This window comes from Clupea harengus, chromosome 13 (genome assembly GCF_900700415.2).
Source record: "Clupea harengus chromosome 13, Ch_v2.0.2, whole genome shotgun sequence".
NCBI lineage: Eukaryota > Metazoa > Chordata > Actinopteri > Clupeiformes > Clupeidae > Clupea > Clupea harengus.
The window spans coordinates 13837844-13858513 of record NC_045164.1 but is presented as its reverse complement, the minus strand read 5'-3'; the positions used below and the strand labels follow the sequence as shown (position 1 = coordinate 13858513).

The following is a 20670-nucleotide window of genomic DNA, read 5'->3' as shown; positions in this document are numbered from 1 at the left end:
GAAGACGAAAGGAGGAGTAACTGTGACACCATCTCTGCTCTTCTGTGACACCGCCTCTGCTCTCCTGTGACATCATCTCTGCTCTCCTGTGACATCATCTCTGCTCTCCTGTGACACCATCTCTGCTCTCCTGTGACACCATCTCTGCCCTCCTATGACATCATCTCTCTGTTCCCATCTCTAGACTCTGGGCCACAGTGTAAGACCCAGGGAGACTGAGCCATCTACACTGATTCTCACCCTCCACTTTCCCAGCCTGGTTGATGAATTACACCCATCTTCCATCTATCATTATAAGGTATGGATGACAAAAATGCATTCACAGGACATTTCAATACACATACCTCTCTTTTTTTTTAACTTGTCACCCTGTAGTTGTTTATCTTTATTGGTTTATCGTTACATGTCAAGTACACATCAATACATATCAAGCTTGCTTAAAGAAATGTTTCACTGACAAGATGATGTTGTTTTTTTTACCTCCGTACATGGCTGAGACCAAGCCTTAGCACATCTCAAATAATTACTGATATTCCTGTGTAGCCGTTGCGAGTTAGGGTGTGTGGGGTTGTTGGGGGCAGTACTGAATCATTCCATTTGAGTTAATCCCTCAGTTCAAGTGTCAAACCTAATGCTTGTTCTGGGCCACGAGCACAGACATGTTACCCAAAGGTTACTTAAGCGTTCTGTAGTGCGTAACCCTATTTGGCGTTTTATTACATCAGAATGTGAAGACTCATAAATGAAACCAATCGGGAAGAAGGCTTTTGTTGTCATATTTCAAATCTCTCACACACACATCCTATCTCTAGCACACAAAACTGGCTTTTGACTGTGTTCTGCTGAAACTGGGCATCGGCTTGTATGTATCTCTTTGTGTTTCTTACTCTTGTGTGATGAGCAGAGAAGAGGTGAAGTGTTGTGGACCCATTACAGTATTTTTGCTCTTGCCAGTTGAAACACAAATAAAGCTTAATGTCCCACTGTTTCAATTAACAGAGTCGTGCGATTTGGTTGTCATAGCAATCACAGCTTGCTGTGTGATTAACCAAAGCATTTTCAAAGACTTCAAAAAATAAATACAGAAACATATGGAAAACTTATGGTTTTTTTTTGTCCCTCTCAGTTTGGATTACTGAATAAAAAAACTAATAACATTTTTAATTTCAAGAAATTCCTCTATAGACTACAGATCTATAGTAAATGATTATCAAACACCAAAAGCAAGTATCCAAAGGCATGTCGGCTCTCTGGGGAGTGCTGGTCTGCTGCTGTTGAACTGATGGACCAATAGGAGGAAAGTACTTGATGACATGACAGGAATATAGCTTTGATAAAGGACTGACATCACACGATGAGCACAATTTAGCTTTCCCACCTCAGATACTTGGATAGATTTTGCAGTGTGTTCTGTGTGTGCAGTGTTTATGTACAGTATGGATATTTCAGTATAATTTAGGTATGCTTGGTATGAATAACTGATATGAATTTGTGATAAGCAATGCAGTCTTTTAGAGGACGTGTCCAACCTTGTCTTGTTTACCATCTGTGTCAAAATACCAAGCACTTTTAAAGAAAGACAGTTTGCATACATCATCATATCAGATTGGTGATATTTGGCAGAGGTTTATAATCCTTATGGCTATTTGCAGAGTATACCTCCAGATACGTATTGGAATAGCTTGTTACGTTAATCTGAATTTCAAAGCTGTATGATCTGTTGAAAAATGTTTTCAAGTAATACGTAAAAGCTATCATTATCAATTCTTCTCAATTTAAATGGGAGATCTGAGAGTCTGGACTGGCTATATGAACTGGTGAAAAACATGAATCATTTAGGAGACAAAAATAAAATAAATATTAGATTAACATTCAAATAAAATTAGATCACGCTTAGAGAACAGGAAAGTGCTTTGATTTTCAGATAAATGATTAATAAGGATCGTGATCTGCCATAATATGGGTTGTGATGATCATATGGATGACATGATGACTTATTTCTACTGGAAGCATTTGTGACAGTGGAGTTCCAATACAAAGCATATTTCATTAAGGCAAGTGAGGTGTGTTGAGCTGTCAAACACACTCCCATCAGTTTCTCTCACACACAAGCACGTTCGCTCAGGCAAACACTCACCCAAGGTAACAACTGTATGTAAGGTATGCGTTTGTGTGCATGGCAAATATTGTCCACATCTGGATTGGTAAAGCAGCTGCAGCAGTTCCCGTGGTGACAGATGACATCACCACCCTGACTCCCTATCGTTTGGTCAGGTCTGGTGAGGTCTGTCTTCTGTGAGGATGTCTGGTGGTGGTGACTGATTTTGCCTGGGACTTTGCCCAGTGCTGTGGTAATGCAGATGTTGAGTGGGTTGTGACCTATGGCTGGGTGTGAGGTTATTATCTGCCGGTAGGTTTCCCTTCCCGTCCCTCTCGCTTCCCTCTCCCAGGCGTGGCTGCCGAGGGGAGTGGCCTGTTCCTGTGGGAGGCAGGCTCATGGGTTCTGGTTTTGGGAGGGGGGGTGGAGGTTGGGCGGGGCGCGACAGGCTGTCTCCTTCCCTCACTGGTTGGCGGCTGGCGTCTGTGGTGCTGAGGGGAGGGGCTGTCGGTGCGGGAGGAGGCGTTACTGCGTGGGGAGGCGCTGACGCTGCGCGAGGCTGGGGAGGCCGCGGAGGCCGCGGAGGCCCGGGAGGTTCCACGCCCGCCACTGCGGTTCCCTCGAAGCAGGGCGGGGCCTGCTGCAGCGAGAGGGCGGTTCTGCGGAGCCGGAGAGGGACAGGGCTGTGTCCTGGTGGACGGGCCGCCCATGCTGGAGGCCTTCCGTAGTCTACTGCAGAAGAGAAGAAAACATACCTTTAACATGGATGCACCAAGGTAAGTCATTAAACATTTACATTATATTTACATTTATACATTCTGTTTTTAAGCAACTTTGGATAAAATGAAGCACATTTAGGTGTACTGTAAGGTAACTGTACTAGTTTGGAGGTATTGTGTGTGATCTAGCAAGCACTAATGACACCAAACTCAGATAACAGTGAATGGTGATTGTCACAGGTGTCATTGAGTGCCATTTAGGCTTCTACAGACTTCAAATGAAGGCGTATGGTGCACTAACCGGCGCAGAGAGGAGGTTGCTTTCGTTGTCTGAGGGTGGGGGGATACAGCAGGAGTCGCCACTGGTGGCGACGAGGGTCTCCTCACTGGGGTGACCAGCCTGGGGATCCTGCTTTTCCTCTGCCCCTCTGCAGCCCGTGGCCTGCCCCTGTCTCTGGCACCTCTGGTAGACTCATCGGACTGGTGAGTGTCATCCTCAGAGGCCGTGGCGGACAGGCTCGGGGAGGAGGGGGGGCCCGGCTGCCTGTGGCGGCTCTGCCTGCGCTCCAGGACCAGCCGTGCCAGGTGGGGGCGCCTGGTCTTCAGGTGATGTGGGGAGCCGTGGCCTCTGTGCGAGGATCGGTCAGAACCACTATCCTCCTCCGATACTGGCACCGGAATCCGACTCCTGCGCTGGCGGCTGGAAGGGACACTGGCCTCAATTTCCTCCCCTTTCGTCTCTGCACCAATCAGCGGTGGCGTTTCACCATCCAGGCACGCCCCTTCCTTCAGCTCCTCTTCTCTCTCTGTGCCAGTAGCAGGGACTGCACACACCTCTTCCTGATCAGCGTCCGGGTCCTGCTGACCACATGGTGCCCCCTCTTCTGGTTTCGTCTCTAAATCAGTTTCTGCACTGGCTTCTAGAACGTTCAGCACCATGGGTTCCTTTGCATTTAGAATGGAAGGGTCTGATTGGACAGCTGCCTGAGGCATGTGCTCTAGTTCCGCCCCCTGGCGAGTTGAGATGCTCTCTTTGCATTCTTTCTCTCTCTCTGCACTTTTCTCACTCTCGCTCTCGCTCTCACCGTCCGGGGCTTTCTCTGATATTTCCTCCTCTAGGTTCTCTGCCTGCCCCTCCAGGACCACAGCATCACACTCAATGTCTTTATGTTCATCAACTCTGTCTATCTCTTCCTCACTGTCAGGCCTTTCTTCATCTTTCTCCTCCACCTCTAACCCCCTGTGTTCCTCAGTCTCACTCTTGATGTCTTCTTCTTTCTCCTCCTTACCGTCCTCTCCATCTTCCTCTTCTTCTTCTTCTTTTGTAAGACTTCTTCACTTCTGCTTTCTTCTTCCTCACCGTCCTCTCCATCTTCCTCTTCCTCTTCTTTTCGTAAGACCTCTTTACTTCTGCTTTCTCCTTCCTCACCGTCCTCTCCATCTTCCTCTTCCTCTTCTTTTCGTAAGACCTCTTCACTTCTGCTCTCTTCTTCCTCACCATCGCTCTCACCCTTCATCTTCTCTCTCCTCTCCTCATCGGACTCGTGAGGCTCTGCCGCTGGCTCCTCCTCCAAGCCTGGGGGCTGGTGTCTCGCCGTCATGACATTCATGTGTGACGTCTCGGCGATGTGGATGAAGGTGCGCTCCACTTTGGTGAACGGTGGCGAGGAGGTGCCTCCTGAGGCCGACACCATGCTAACAGTTGGCACCGCGATAATAGGCCGGGGGTCGGACCTGATGATGGATGACAGCGTTCCGGGCTCCGACTCGTAGGGCGGTGGCCGCTCGCTCTGCGGCGTCAGGGCTGTGAAGGTAGCCTGGCCGTCGCCTGGGGAGACCAAGCCGTCGCCTGGGGAGACCAACCCGTTGGCCGGGGAGGCCAGCACCAGCGTGCGTGACGCGTCCTCCTGGTCGTGGTCTTTGTTGTGCGGGGGGGCCAGCAAGGTGGAGGCGGCATTCTCTGGGCTGCCCTCGCTGCTCTTGGGGCTCCCCTCACTGCCAGAGCCGTGGCCTTCTCTGTCCTCCTCTCGAGGCACCCCGAAGGTCAACACCCCGGACAGGAATTCCACTCGCTTTGGTCTTGTCTGGGGGGGCGTAACCGCATGATGCTCTTCATGGAGGTCCTACAAAAGTCAGAAATACGTTTTGTTTGAATAATGCCATTACAAAGTACATCTAGTGCTCGTGATCATAGTAACTAATTAAGTCATCTGATTGCAGAACTTCAATATTATTTAACAACAGCAATTTAATCAAAGCAATACAATCAGTGGGAAATACTGTATGTGTATGAAAAAACAGAGACTGGAGCTCATTCGGTTTTGAGTTCAACAGCTCTGGGTAAACTAAACTAGGCTTGTATAACTAAGGAAAAACTGACAGACACTATACAGCATCATCCACATTATTAGATTCAGCCCTGTAATAATAGGTGCTTTAATGATGATGCAGACTTGACAGAAAAAAAAGAGAGACTGCATGAGTCCTTCCCCAATTCCTTTAATATTTTGGTCGTATACAAGCTTTGCAGGATTGTCTTGAGTAAATTACATACATTTTTTTAAAAGGCACAAAAGACCATTGTACAGTGTTATATATTCTCGCGTCCCTATTGTTTATTTTTGTATTTAAATTATCAAGCCCATAGTGATTTCAAGTGTAGCTTCAAAATACAGTGCTTAGCCCAAGGCATGTACAGCAGCGAAGCACAAGGAAGCAGAATACAGAGCATGCTGACATTTACATCACTCACATGTTAAATCCAGCAGCGTGTTAAATAACATATCATTCTTTGAAAAAGTTGAACAGATAAAAAGCTTAAAACACATGCTTTCCTAGATATGGTACAAGTCGAACTGTACAGTGTTATTGCAATACAAAAAGATGCTCTCGGTTTGTCTTTATAAAGTTCTAAATTATTTTCATATACAGGATTGCTGAAAGACTTTTGTTAATGGGGATTTACCAAGAGGGGTGTTATCAAGCTGACAGACTGACAGTACACTATACAGCAAATTTCCTGTTTTTTTTTTCTATTTCTTCTTTTTAGGTGATCACACGCACAATCTCCCCAGTCTTATTCTGACAAACCGCTGCAATCACATTGGGTAAATAAGAATGAAGACAAGAGCATGTGTGTGTGTGTGTGTGTTGGGAGAGAGAGAGTGTGTGTGTGTGTGTGTGTGTGTGTGTGTGTGTGAGAAAACTATGCCAACACCAGAAGACAAAAATGGCTTACATAACATTACAGAGACATTTTCACTGAGTGAGACCAAAGTGAACAATTATTTACACATACTAGACCTAACTTGGCTGAACACTGCCCAGTGCCCTCGAACTGTCAAATGTCTTTATGCAACTGACTGGATTTTAAAGATTTCATAATGACTCTTACATTCGACCACATATATGGAGAAAGCTCGAGAGGAGTTTTTTTTAAATATATATAATGTATATATGCTAATCGGTGATGTTATGCTAATTATCATGTAATCCTTTTTTAACTTCAGAAAGTTAACTTCCACTATATTGAATTTGGATTTCCAGTGGGATGCAGGTAAATTTACCAAACATGGAGCCATCAAAATAGTTTTAAATCTTAGACGCCACTGCCTTGCAACCATCTTTCCCAACTTAATACTGCAAGAATCCAAAACTATTTAAAAAAAAATTACTAATATATGTATATAAAAAATGACCATTACTGGGCAGCAAAAAAATATGAATTATGTGAGGGATAATGGATGACACGGATTTGTATAGCAGAAAATAAGGCATGTTCGAGGTGATAATGTGGCCACTATGAAAAGCGGACACCTCGAAGTGCATTATTTCTAGTACTTCCTCCTGCCATACAGCAAGTCTTTTCTTAACTTACAGGACAAACTGCCGATTCTATTTCCACATGGATGGTTGCTATGGCCAAACCCCAGTTGTTAGTTCCATACCTCTCGTTGCTAAGCTAGCATATCCCATAATTCTGTTGATTCTTTGCTTTGTAAAATGTGTTTTTTTGAGCTGTAAACTAAATTATATGACTAAACCGGGATGAAACACATCAGTGCTGGTGTTAATATTGACAAAATCCCATTGTATGGGTTGAAAATAGCTCTGCACGCCATCTAACATTAAAACATAGCTACATAGCTACATCATGAAATGGGCAGCCCAACTCGCCCAGCCCCTGGCAATGAGCCTCTCATGTTCATTTGCTAACCCCTACCCCTCGCCACCCGCTCCTCTCCCAAAAGTATGCGGAAGGCTCAGAGCTGGGGGTGAACTTCAACTTAAACTTCCAATTTGGCAAATTGATATTCAAGTGTATAGGGTCCAAAAACTGGGACTACTTCATAGGTGTGCAAATATCAAAAGCTAATTGTCGTTCTAAAGAACACGTCACAACATGAAATCCAACTAAGCCCTGGTATAAAGCAAAACTGAAGCACTATGGTGGCCGGCAAAAATGTGAACACATCTAAATTCATTTTTTTTTCTTTGTAGTGAGAGAAAATGAGAGAAACACGACCTTGAATATACATTGGTGAAATGCATGATCAGTGTCAAGTGCTAGAACAATCAATTAATACGTCCATGTTAAAAGGCACGGAGAGTCCAAATGATCAGACTCATTTTAAGCGTGAGCCATTAACCAGTGGGACTATCAGGAAAATCAAGAAGTTATATCAGAGATTGATTGCTATAATATGTGAGAGATTCGAAGGGGAATTCACAAGATCCAAACTACACACTTTCACAAACTTTTGACCTGACATGCATCTAACTTTCATACTGTAGCCTGTCTGGTCTTACACTGAAGACCCTTTCTTAATTCAAAGACTTCATCTGTCATCTGTCATATCATCTTCATTTGTTTAATTGTGGAGTGATATACAATTCCTGCCCAAACAACGAAAGACAGAATGTGGTGCTCCATGAGTGGTATTATATGTGTGCACGAGTGTGTGATAATGCATGTAAACCATGTTTGGTGTGCTTAGTATTAAGACACCAAAAGCAGCAAGCTAAGACCACTCTATCATGCAAAGCATGTTTAAGAGAATGGGTGCATTGAACAGCAATACCGTTTTCAATTTGTATTTATAATAGAAAACAAACATACACTTTTTTTTCTTTTTTGATGAAAAGAAAACTTAGCCCCTGAGTATGGAGCGATTTAGGCAAGCTCTTTCTGAGCTAGCACTGCACCGATAAAGCTGAAATGCTGCATTAATCCATCAAGACACCTTTGACCCTCAATGTGCAGACAATTGCATTAAGACCTCCACTTCTATCTCCCTCACTCTGTATAAGTGATTTGGCAGCCTCAGTTTAATGGGTAGAGCTCAAGCAGGTTTTCTTGTATGTCAACTGTAGAGGTGTACTACAAGTACAAAGAACCCTGTTCATCCAGGTTATCACACAGAGCCAAGGCTTCATTTCATTCCAGAATGCACATGGGGAAACATAGTGAACAATACAAAAAAATGGAGGCGAGTGAATGATAACAGAATGTAAAGAGATGCTGTACATGTGATAGTAGCAGTGATGATGTACTTTACAAAGACCACAGCAATGATCCACAGTAATGGGTATTACATACCACTCTTCTTTGGTGGGAAAATGAATAAACTTTCTGAATTGGTTACTGTTGATGATAAATAAAATCTCCAGGGCAGATGAGAGAGATGAACAAAGACAAGGCAAGGGGTAGTTTGAGTTGATGTGTAACACCTAATCGTTATCCAAGTGAACATTTTGTGTCTTCCTGTTCGGTGACCCAGGAACTTGACACAGTTGGATCATCTATTTTTACCCTACTGCCCTACTGAACTTGAACCTTCATAGTTTCTTGTTGAATGTCTGATCGATTTACTATGTCATCAGAAAGCACACTGATGTACATCCAACACAGCCACAAATAACAACACTGAACATACATACACATTTACATGAAGGGAGAATCACCTCCCAAACATCAATCTATTGCCAAACTGTCAATTGCACTTACTGTAAGTCTAATTTGAGCTTCACCTATTTATCTGACAGTGCCAGTGACAAAGCAGCATCTAGAACATCTAGTTCAATTTTTCACTTCAGTTCAGCTTTTCAGATGAGGTTCTCATACTGAGTAAACCTTGCTATACATAGCTATACGTTCATTTAGCTGGTCAAATAATAGCTTTGAACTCCCTATGGCTCAGATGCAGACGATTACAGTACCCAACACACAGAGTAGCACAGGGACTGCAGCTCTTAAACTGTAACCTGCTAGTGCACTGCCACTTCCTCTGAGAGAACTGCAGGTGGTTTTGCCCACCTGATCACATTTTCTCTTTCAGGAGTGGAAGCATCTGCCTTCTCTCACTGCATACGAATGACTATCGCTTCAAGAGAAATCCCCTCCATCCTCCCTAGGGTTACCTTCAACATAATCCAAAAAACGACTCCACCAACATACTAACGTAATTAGCACAAATACCTTAAAAGCGGTGCAGTTTCTTGCCATTTAACCGTTATCATGAAAAATCTCGGATCTTTTCCCTTACTATTCAATTCCCTTTGAAAGAATGTGCTACCAGGCAAATTAGCAGCACAAGAGGAGTTTTTGATGGAAAACTGAAGCAGTATTTGCTATACAAAACCTTATAGGGAGCTTGTATCTATCCCAGTCGTATTTTGCTTGTGTAAGAATGAGTTGTTAATGCTGAAATTGATGCCAATGACACTACTCCTGAAATACTGACACTCCAGGCATTCCAACTGAATGAAAAACCTTGTGAGAAGCTAGTGAGACCTCAGCCTGTTTGCAGCTGCGTGTAGTGATTTATAGAAGTGTGTGCTCCAGTATTGCTACACTACTATTTTGATCTTCCCCAGCATGGTTCATCCATCTGTGTGCTGTCAGACTCAGTTATTGTTCTCATCCATTAACTCACTGCTGCCCGCGCCCTAAACTGGTCATAGAGTAGGCGGCCAGATGCACTGGGGGTCATATTGATGTCTTAGTGCCCAAAGGGAAAGTGCTTAGTGTGCAGCCTCTGCCCTTCTCGTGTCCTTCCGAAATAGCGCAAACAGACAGACAGACACACACACACACACACACACACACACACAAACACACAAACACACCCACCCCACACACACACGTCAGCACAGGACGCACATGTTCATACTCACACATAAAGACAAAGAACACACAGAAAAACAACCCACACGATACACATGAAACAAGCACACTCCCACCTACACACAAAACAAAATGGTGTGCATCATCATGTTCTGATGGCACAATCCATGCTATGTCTTTCCTTGTGTTAAAACATGATTTCAAAAGTGCAATGACACAAAAGCAAAGACAAAAAAAAACAGAAACAAGTTGTCAGTGACTGCACGCTTTTCCACAGTCATTAATCCTCCATCTTGCTCAATTTATCTGCTATGATCTCCATTTCATGAAAGTGACCAGACACTAAGTGCATCGCTCAGCCCTCAGCAGGATGCTGCCTCATTCCTGAGGTGTGTGCTGAGAGGGAGGCGGGAAGACGGTGAAAAGCTCGGTGCCTGTTACGGCTCCTCAGCCTATTCAAGTGATCAGGAATGTAGAGGCTCACAGACTCAAAAGGAACACGTGCACACCTACGACAGCTTCGACAAAAGCTCCATCACCACAGTGGCTTTGTCTCCTCTAAACAGTGATTTGTTTCTTCCTGTCGTAGGTTCTGTGTGTGTCTTGAGGATTTCGGTGAGCGCTCAAAGGGCCCAACTCATAATGCAATGAAGAGAGCAGTGATGATGGCTATGAGGAGGGTGCAAATGCATAGGTGGCTGTGTTTCCATGTTAAGAGGTGTTTGCCATTTCATCCTGTTCCCCACTACTGAGCGCGTGCAGGTTCACAGCTGTCCGTTACAAGAGCTTTAAAAACAATACAATATTTTTTTTGCATAAAAAGAAATGTATATACAGTCAAATCTCTGGCATTTTCTCCCTTGTTCTATGTCTCTTGGCAGCCATTTTGAAAGCTCAGTGGCCACAGATATCAAGTGACCTTTCTCTGTCTCCCTCTTCCAGAGTGTAACCAGACTCCCACTTTCACTCAGGATCACACACACACACACACACACACGCACGCACACACACACACACACACACACACACACACACAAACACACACACAGCTCCTGGGCTACTTTTATTGCACAAGCAGATGGATAAAGGTCTTTTGTTCTTCCTTTTCTTGACAGTTTATAAGAAAGAGGAAGCTCTCCTGAAGTGATAAGAGAGTGTAGAGAGTGCACGTGTGTATGGACCAAACATTTACAGTATAGGACTGGGTGTATGTGTAAGTGTATATGTACGTGAGTGTGAGTGCACATCACGTTTTGTTCATGAGTTTTGCCAGCATCTGCTGGAAGTGTAGGCGCGACAGGTTGAGCACAGAGTGCCGGGCCCTTGGGTTGCCTGGCAACAGGGGCATGTGTCGCCGGGCGTGCCGGTGGGCGTGGGCGTGGGCGGGGCTGCTCTCGGCCGAGCGGCTGCGCTGAATGGCCGGACTGCCCAGGGCGGGGTCGTGGGGGAAGGGCTCCGTCTCCATGGAATTGGAGGAGAACACATACGACGCCAATCTTCTCAAATGGGCGGGCCTCGGGAAAGAGTGTTGGGGGTGTGGCCTGTCCTCCTCCAACTGAAAGAGACCAATAAGAGTGGAGGAAAAAAGGGATCAGGCTGGGAAGACTACGGCGGGTGGTGTGTGTGTGCGTATGTGTCTTCTTAAAAAAACGTCTTTAAAAACGTTCACTACAGTGTGAGTGTGTATTCCTACGCCTTCACGTATGTGCCTGCTATTCTGAGTCCATAGAGGGAAACAGACACAAAAAATGCAAACAAACACACGGGAACACACAAGATAAAAGACTTTAGCCTCAACTGTACTTGTACTGGAACCTGAACACTACATGACATTGCTTCAGTGTCCGTGATTCTGGAATGAAGGTGTAGGGACAATATTTTTGGTCCTGGGTTTTCTTGAAAATGCTTACCAAAGGAAACACTATATGCCACACAAATACGGGAATTCCTGATCTTGCTTTGAGCTCTGCTGTCACAAGACCCTGGCCTGGTTTTGAAATGTCAAACTCATTTCACTGACACAAAGTCCTTGATGTTCTCCAGATGTACTCTAATGTAACGTTACATTTACTCATTTAGCATAGTACAGTACAGTGCAGACATACACACATACTATACATGCACTGTACTGTAATATACATCTGGGCTCACAAGACTACTGTCAGGACCAGTGTGCTCAAAATTGTGGGACCATCATTATCCTGATACAATGTGCACATCTTATTACGCAGCCACATCAAGACTACCTTTTTAGAGCAGGCAATGAGACTGTCCGCCCCAAAGGTAGGCCTATCTCTGAAGAAAACTATGAAAAAGGTATGTTCTGAATACTTAGCACACTGACAAAGAATACCCTGGACAATGAGGTGATGAGATATGTTCTCCGTCTCTACCAAACAAACACAAGCATACACCCACTTACACACAGTAAGTGTTTGCTGATATCAATACAGCCAGTAGGTTAATGTCTACTGTGTATAGAGGCTATCTGCTACAGTTTCTTACACAGGTATTTTCAATCCTCTGAGACTGCAACAGCTAAACAGAACACAAGGGCTACTCAAACACAGAAGCACAAACCATGACTTGCCTTGTAAAGCTGACCCGATTTTCACAGCCCCACATTTTATTCTCTCTCATCTCCACTAGTACAATTACATTGTTCTCTGACTGTGTATTTCATAATGCACAGCAAGGGAGACAAGGTTTAGATGAGGAATGTAAATCACAAACCAGATCAGAATATCACAGAAATGATGGCATACCGCTTCACGTGACCCAACACAACAACTTACTCGGACGCACACGTCACAAAGAAATAACATAAAAAAGACCATAACAAAAATGTATGCTGAGCATAAATGCTCACCATAAATTTGTCTTGGGGAAAACGGCATGGGATGTGTAAAAACAGCCATTCAAAACAGCCCTTTTACACCAGATGGTGGATGGAGGAATAAAACAAATCAGTAAAAGATGAAAAATGGGAACTTTTGAGACATCCATGACTGAATGTTCAAAGTGCCTGTCCATCAGTACAGAGAGTTTCCAGCACAGCCTGCATGGATCAATTGACCTCCCCTTACTCATGTTCACTTTCATGACGGACGAGTGAAGGAATCAAAAACTGTGCAGGTACACCGCAGTGGGCCAGTAGATGGGTCAACACACACATGCAAAAGATATGCACCGTTTCTTTGCTCACACACACACACACACACACACAAACACAAACACACCCACACAAACACAAACACACACACACACACACACACACATACACACAGAAGAGCTCTTACCTGTCTGTGAGGTCCAAACGGTTCAGACTCCCTCCTCCTGGGGCACGTGTGAGGCAGTGAGTGACAGGGCGAGTGGGCGGGGCTGGGCCCTGCGCCCTCCCCGTCGTTGAGGGCCATCATGCAGCGCGCGCGCTCGGCAGAGTGGGTCTTGGGCCGCACCACGCCGTCGTGTCCCCTCCTCCTCCCCTCGTGGTCCTCCAGGGGCCTCAGCTCCTCGGGCTCCTCGTCCGTAGTGCCCGAGTTGGTGGGCTCGGCCCCTGGCAGGAAGTCCCTCAGCTCCATCTCCTTGTCGATGATGACCCACTCCCTGCTGTCGAAGTCCTCCTCCTCGGCCAGCGGCACCGAGTGGATGAACGCGTTGCTGTGGGCCTCCTGGTCGGCGTCCACCGAGGCGTCGTGGCGACCACTGATCTGCCGCTCGCCTTGCCCCGCGTCCAGGGAGAACATCTGGGCCGGCTGGGAGGAGTAGACCAATCGAGACGGGGAGCACAGGACGTCCATGCGAGACCTGCCACAGTATATAGACAAGACAAATCAGAGGACAGTGTCTGGGAATCCGCCCCTTCACTAGCTCACTAGCTATGTATGTCATTCAAAAAGAAAATGGTAAATGAGGAAAAATACTTCTATTTCTCAACATATTTATGTTTTTAATGTTTTCATTTTTATGTTTTAGTTTGAATGTTTTCTCTCACGGTTAATCACAGTTGCTGATAATCTACTCCGACACACACAGTCAAAACACACACTTCCTCACCGTCCTGCGTAGGCGTCTGCTGCGCCACCAGCCCCGGAGAGGCGATCCGACTCTGGGCTGTTGACCCTGCGGTACCTGAGGACCTGAGGTACCTGTCCGCCGGGGGACTCCGGAGCACCGCCTTTGGCCTCAGCGGAGCCTGGACCTCCAACTTGCCCATCCTCCTCCAAAGCCGCCGGTGTCTGCCAACAACCCAGCAAAACATAAAAAATCAGAAATACTGTACTGGTTTGGGTGGTTAGCATGTAGAGGTTCTTTAAGGTAAATGACTGCCTTTGTTACCTCTACCAGATGTATTCCTCTATTGACATATGTGACACAGGTAATTTTGAAACACTATTAATGACTTAGGGATATATTAACCAAGTGCCTTGTACTAATAATTACCTTATGAATCATGTGCTTATGTAAGCAGGAACATGGCTATTTTGTGTTTCTGTGTGTGTAACTTAGATTATTAGGTGCCACAGTCTGCATATGTGCAAGAGCATGTTTGGGTCAGAGGTGATAAGAAGGGTTGAACTGTACTTCTTTCCACCACGTGTAAAACTGACATCCTTGCATGGCAGGAAGCATAGTAAGATGACCTCGGACATCAGAGACCCACCATGTGCTTATCCCTGCTGACAAATTGTTTTGGCGTCAGAGAACGCTAACTTCTATCTATATAAACCTTGTGTGATGTATTTAATTTTGCTTCTCTCTCGTCTGCTGCAGTCTGGGAGTGAGCCCGGGCTCCCTCTCTCTCTGAGAGAGGGCCCGTGCCTCTCTCTGGCCTGCCGGGACGTGGGTGAGCCCAACGAGCTTGTGATTGTCGTTTAATAAATATACTTATATGCAACTCTGGAGTCCTGAGGTAACTTGAGTGAATTTTCCCCTAACAATATGAGTATCATATAGCCACATTATTAAATGATGCATGTGGGTCGTTTAAATATGAACCTAATTTGAACTTTAAAAGCAATGTGGCATCATCTTGCATCTTCACTGAGTGGTTGCCTGAGTGTTGAGAGTGTTTTCGTTGTAGGTTTGAGAAGCATTTTTTGAAGTTTGCATGGCTATTAAGCCCTAAAGGAGAATATGCAGGTCTGCAGTGACTGGTGTTAGCAGTGACTGGTGTTAGCGCTGACTGGTGTTTGCAGTGACTGGTGTTTGCAGTGACTGGTGTTTGCAGTGACTGGTGTTAGCGCTGGTGTTAGCAGTGACTGGTGTTTGCAGTGACTGGTGTTAGCGCTGACTGGTGTTAGCAGTGACTGGTGTTAGCTAGGGTGACCAGATTTGAGTTTGTGAAAAAGAGGACACTTCGTCGCGGGGGGAGTTTTTGGACATCTTTTTTGCATGCAGATGACCCTGCCCCCTCCCCCGCGATGAAGTTTTGACATCTTTTTCACATGCAGATGTCATGTACTGTTGTAAACGATGCAACTAGTGGAGGCGGCAAGATGCTCAACGTTGCCAGATTGGAAATGGCGTATCGTATCAAAGGCTCAAAATGATCGTTTTTGGAGGATAATTATCATATCTGGCAACACTGGGAAGGCGGTCGACCAATGACAGTTTTCTCTAGTCAGAGCTCGCGCAAGAAGGTGGAACGTAAGGGAGATACGCTTTCCAAAACTTGTAAGGGCGTAAAAACTAGTTTGTGAAAGACCCAGAGAAACACAAATATCCGACGAGGCAAAATCCCGGACACTTTTGGAATCCCTGCCGGACGCATTTTTTAGGTCTCGAAAAGATGTCCGGGTCTGGTCACCCTATGTTAGCGCTGACTGGTGTTAGCGCTGTAGGATAAGTGAGAACCTTGCTGATGCTGATCCTGAGTTTGTTGCGGTTGAAGTCAGTGTCAGTCTCTCCCTCGGGTGGGGGATGGGCGGCCTCGCCGGGCCTGCAGGGTGCCGGGACGGGCGGGGCATTCTCCTGGTCACCTAGGTGCTCATCCTGCAGCACGTCGTCCGTGGTCTCTCGTGGCAGCTCCCCAGGAACTGCCGTTATATTGACCACTCTGGAAAATCAGGATGAGTCATATCGGTCATTAAGTTTGTGAGCACATTCAAAGCCAGAGACAAATTAACACCTTAATACAAAATCAATATAGAAAAATAAAAGCTATTTCAGGACAAAACTTATACAGCTGGTAAATCATGACTAAACAGATTTTGTAACCATACATTCCCTGCCAGCACTTAAACATGGCCTGAAACTACAATATGTGAAACAGAAAATGTTAGTATAAAAAGTGGTACAAAAGGTATACCATAAAAGTATGTTATTAAATGAGAAATATGTAAGTTTTCTTTGACAAACTGTGACACCTCTTAGGACTACGGCCTTCTCTACGTAATGAGTAACCTGTCTAGACACAGGATGAGGGAATAGGACGATGTCTGAATTTAAATGCCAATGTCGTGCTTCGGATTTTGGCATTAATCCAAAAGGGATTGGGTAATGCTTTTAAATGAATGCAGAGATTCCTAAGGATACACAAACAAAGCCATCTATTGTAGGAGAAAAAAAAAAGAAAAAGACCAGCGTTGCACATGGTCGTCTGTGAGAATATTTAAGAATAAGACGATTTCATGCCCAAGCAGAGAATCCTTTAGGGATGGGGTGGGTGGAGTTGGCGAGATGAAAGGAAAACCGTTCTGGAGAAATGCCAATTCTGAGGGAGACCGTGTGCAGTCCCAGGCCTGCCGCCCCACGCTGAGCATCAGAAGGACTAAAACTGTACCGGGCTCTTAGATGTGCACCTCCGGCAGCGCTCGGGCTGGGGAGCTCTCTGCTGCATTGTGCTCTGCAGGCTGCCAGGGCCGCCCGAGGCTCGTTAAGGGAGATGAGCCGATCACAGACAGACATCAGACGGTCAAGCGGTGCAGGGAGCATCACAGCCATCTCCCCAAGGACACACACACATATCAATGTGGGTGGGTGTGAGCATTAGTCTGTGTGTGTGTGTGTGTGTGTGTGTGTGTGTGTGTGTGTGTGTGTGTGTGTGTGTGTGTGTGTGTGTGTGTGTGTGTGTCTGTAATCTTAGAAGTGGATGAAGAGGTATGTGTGTCACTGAAAGTCCAAGACCGAAAATTGGCAAGCCTGAATTGCAAAGTGGGTTATTTAGTGTGTGTGTGTGTGTGTGTGTGTGTGTGTGTGTGTGTGTGTGTGTGTGTGTGTGTGTGTGTGTGTGTGTGCCTCACCCTGCCACTGCTGCAGTCTGTCTGGTGTTGGGCTGGGCTGGGGCAGGTGTGCTGGTTGACAGCATGGGCTCTGTCCCTGTTTTCTCCCAATCATAGGGCTCGTTCTCAGTAATGGTTCTGTCCTTCATACTCATGTCAAACACTGACATCAGCAACTAGAGAGAGGGAGAGAGAGAGAAAGATAGAAAGATAGAGAGAAAGAGCAGAGGGAGAGGGAGGGGATAGATGAAGAGAGAGAGAAAGCGAGAGAGAGAGAGCGAGAGCCGAGGGAGAGAGAGAGAGAGAGAGATCGAGAGAGAGAAAGATAGAGAGAAAGAGCAGAGGGAGAGGGAGGGGAGAGATGAAGAGAGCCAGAGATGGCAGAAAATTAGACACATGATTTTAATGCACTACTGACACTTAATTACGCCTGTTAATTTGACAATTTCATTCAATGATTTTAATGAGACAATATTTGACCCCTTATCTAATTGCATCAATTAAAAGCTATTCATTAGAGGCAGATGCCTTTGACACATGATGAGTTAGTTATTAAATAGTTAACTGGTCTCTTTATCGCCTCATAAAACATCATGGCTCCATATATATCACTATCAGAGAAGGGAGACAATTATAACTGAATAATGGCGCTCATAAAATATACACAGTGTACACAAATACCATGTGACGAATTCTACCCTTTCATTTAAATTTCATGAAATGTATCGTTTTAATTATTTTAACTACTTTGTTTTCACTGTTTATAAATATACAATGACACCAATGATTATAATTGGCAATAATCAGAATTTCCATTGAGTAAGTCAACACAGATTCCTATAAAATAAATAAATACAGCACAATAGACTCCCAAGTTTATTTCAAATGGAAGAGTTGAGGTTCTAGTACCTGGTAGTCTGGTTTGGTAAAGTAGTCCAGCCCCAACACGTGGTCCAGGAAGATGTAGAACTCTGAAGGCATGTGCTTGAGCAGCATCTTGTGCTCGTAGCGCTCCTTGATCTGGCCCACCTGCTCCTGCTCAGCACATAACATCACATCCCGTCTGAGATTATCCTCTTAGACATGACACATATTAAAGTGTTTGGGTGGGTGAATGTGAAAATGCCAATTAGGCCTGCAGTAGGGTATACTTTAGGGAGACGCTCACTTCATAATAGAGGTGTCTCCTAAGCAACAGGGTGGATTACCTTGTCCTTAATTTTTCGCCATGGTAACTGACCAACAGTGAACTCCACCAGCATGTAAAACAGGGACCACAAATCGTCATGACGACCCATCTCCTGTTAGACAAGGAGCAGAATCTGTAAGAATCTGCTGGAAATCATTTACATGAAGCACAGAACATTTATTTCCTCTGATATGGGAAATGTTAATATTGCATAAAAAATACATACTTTGTTTTTGTGAGCATTGACAGAGGCATATCGGACTGTCCCACGGAATCCTGCCACGGTTCTTGGCTGAAAATGACATAGGCAGCAACATTTTAGTCTCTTTGTGAATTTTATAAGTTCAGATCACACGCTAACTACTCAGTAAATATGACTATGTGCATGTGCATATGTGTGCACATGTGTGTGTGTGAGAAAGAGAGGTTGACAGTGTATTGCGTGTATGAGGAGTGTTTGTCCAGCATGCTGTGTTCGATGCTTGGCCCAGGGGAACAGGCCTCTCTCTACCTGCATCTGCTTCACTTCAGTGCCTCAGCTTAACGGCTTCTGCTCTCTTCTCCAGCTATCTCTCCTCTCTCTCTCCTCTCTCTGTCTCCTCTCTCTCATCCCCTCTCCTCTACTCTCTCTCATCCCCTCTCCTCTCCTCTCCTCTCTCTCCTCTCCTCTCTTCTCTCTGTCTTCTCTCCTCTCCTCTCCCCTCCTCTCCCCCTCTCTCCTCTCCTCTCTAAACCCAGCATCCCCTGTCTTACAGTGTGGAGGTGTTTGTCCCCCTGTCTCCTTCTGTTTGTCCCTGTGTCAACACTGGTTACCAATGTTGTGTAAATGTTATGAGTAGTGGTAATATATACAGGAGAGCACAGAGAGGCCACTCTTTGAGGAGATAAAGGGCAGGAATAATGAGACAGAGGGAAAGAGGTGAGGAATGAATACAAAGTGCAGAAAATAAGGATAGAGGGATTGGTGTGTGCAGTGGACCAAGTGTCCAGAGAAAAGATGTAGGGCCCTAACTTCATTGACTGGCAACCGGCAACGAGCGAAGCAATGAGCAACGAGCAAAGTCCGCCACGCATGAACTAAAGCTGATTTAATAACTTGGCAAAATCATTTAGCTAATTTCATACCATGAGCAAGGTCCTAAGCGCAAACATGGGTGGGTCAGCAGAATGCTTCCACATGCCACACTATGGCTTTAGCTCATGCGCAATGGACTTTGCTTGTTGCTCTGCTCATTGCCCCTCAATGAAAGCTGGGCCTGTAAGGTGTTCTGTAATCCTGTAGAGGATAGAGAGATGCCGAGAGGACCACTCACAATGCAACTCTGTCGCTATGGCAAGGGGAACAAGCACTTGAGAATAAAAACATGCGCTTCCAACAAAAAGGCCAAAGGAACTGCAAAATGAAAAAAAACATGACAAAGCATTTAAATCATAAAACATTACTATACACAAATAATAACAAGTCTTGATTGAATCTAAATTAAACGAAAAAGAACATAAATCACAAACACCAAAATGACAAGACTACAGAAATTAGACCATTTTTCCTCGATAAAATCCAACAGCAATAGAATGTTGTCATAGCCGTGAGATGTCTAACGTTGCTGGTTAACACAGCTGAAGGTCTTTTCTGTTCATAGCCGTGAGATGTCTAACGTTGCTGGTTAACAGCTGAAGGTCTTTTCTGTTCATAGCCGTGAGATGTCTAACGTTGCTGGTTAACACAGCTGAAGGTCTTTTCTGTTCACTGCAGAGACGATCACGCGGGCCATGACACCACACCTCCCCTGAGGCTCCACTGCACTACATACCTCATACATTATTTACTGTGCGAGGCTGTTACCCATTTCTGCCTTAAACACTGTATATATAGTAGAATGACTAACTAAGGAATCCTTATTTTAAGAAAAAGAACTATCAGATCACTAGTCCAATCCAACCCAGGAGTCAGTGTGTGTGTATGGAGCAGATGTCCGCAGGCTCGGTGCTAATGGCTGACTGTGTGCAGCAGCACCGCTCTTAAATCAATGTGAAACATCTGAGTCAGCAAAAAGATTAGCTTCTCCATATCTTTTCCTCTCTCCTTTTCTCTCCCATCGCTCTCCCTTAAGTGAAAAAGACACACTCAATCTTTTAAGATTATTTGTGGGGCTCTGGCTGTCGGCTGTGTGTGGGTCTGAAGGGCTGAGATAGAGGCTAGGCTAGGCGTGGCGGTGACGGTGCTGCCGCCGCCACGGTGGCTGGTACTCACCGGCCGCACCTCTCCGCTGGTGTTGGTGTACTGCCTTGCCAGCCCAAAGTCCAGCATGAAACAT

At 45.2% G+C, this 20670-nt stretch overlaps 2 protein-coding genes across 4 annotated transcripts in view; both read right to left on the bottom strand.

Moving 5' to 3' along the window:
- Nucleotides 1–2400: 2400 nt before the first annotated feature.
- On the bottom strand, nucleotides 2401–4019 carry LOC122133413 (tau-tubulin kinase 1-like). The gene is made up of 2 exons (XM_042709584.1): nucleotides 3119–4019; nucleotides 2401–2830 (listed from the first exon to the last, which is right to left on the bottom strand). Exons 1-2 carry the CDS (start codon nucleotides 3808–3810, stop codon nucleotides 2401–2403), a joined length of 1122 nt encoding a protein of 373 aa, XP_042565518.1. The 5' UTR covers nucleotides 3811–4019.
- The window catches only part of ttbk1b (tau tubulin kinase 1b), a 26660-nt gene continuing 10008 nt past the window's right edge, over nucleotides 4019–20670 (bottom strand). For 2 of the 3 annotated variants that reach the window (XM_031578744.2, XM_031578745.2), the window contains exons 6-14: nucleotides 20607–20670; nucleotides 18582–18647; nucleotides 18375–18467; nucleotides 18076–18201; nucleotides 17188–17342; nucleotides 15800–16001; nucleotides 14000–14181; nucleotides 13243–13750; nucleotides 4019–4940 (exon numbers count right to left, since the gene is read on the bottom strand). The exon at nucleotides 20607–20670 is cut by the window's right edge and continues 41 nt beyond it. In XM_031578744.2, the coding sequence (XP_031434604.1) occupies nucleotides 4050–4940; nucleotides 13243–13750; nucleotides 14000–14181; nucleotides 15800–16001; nucleotides 17188–17342; nucleotides 18076–18201; nucleotides 18375–18467; nucleotides 18582–18647; nucleotides 20607–20670 (2287 nt within the window). In that variant the 3' untranslated portion in view covers nucleotides 4019–4049. Of the gene's footprint in view, nucleotides 4941–5443; nucleotides 11499–13242; nucleotides 13751–13999; nucleotides 14182–15799; nucleotides 16002–17187; nucleotides 17343–18075; nucleotides 18202–18374; nucleotides 18468–18581; nucleotides 18648–20606 lie in introns of those variants that run through there. The other variant, XM_012834197.3, reaches the window with a different exon arrangement.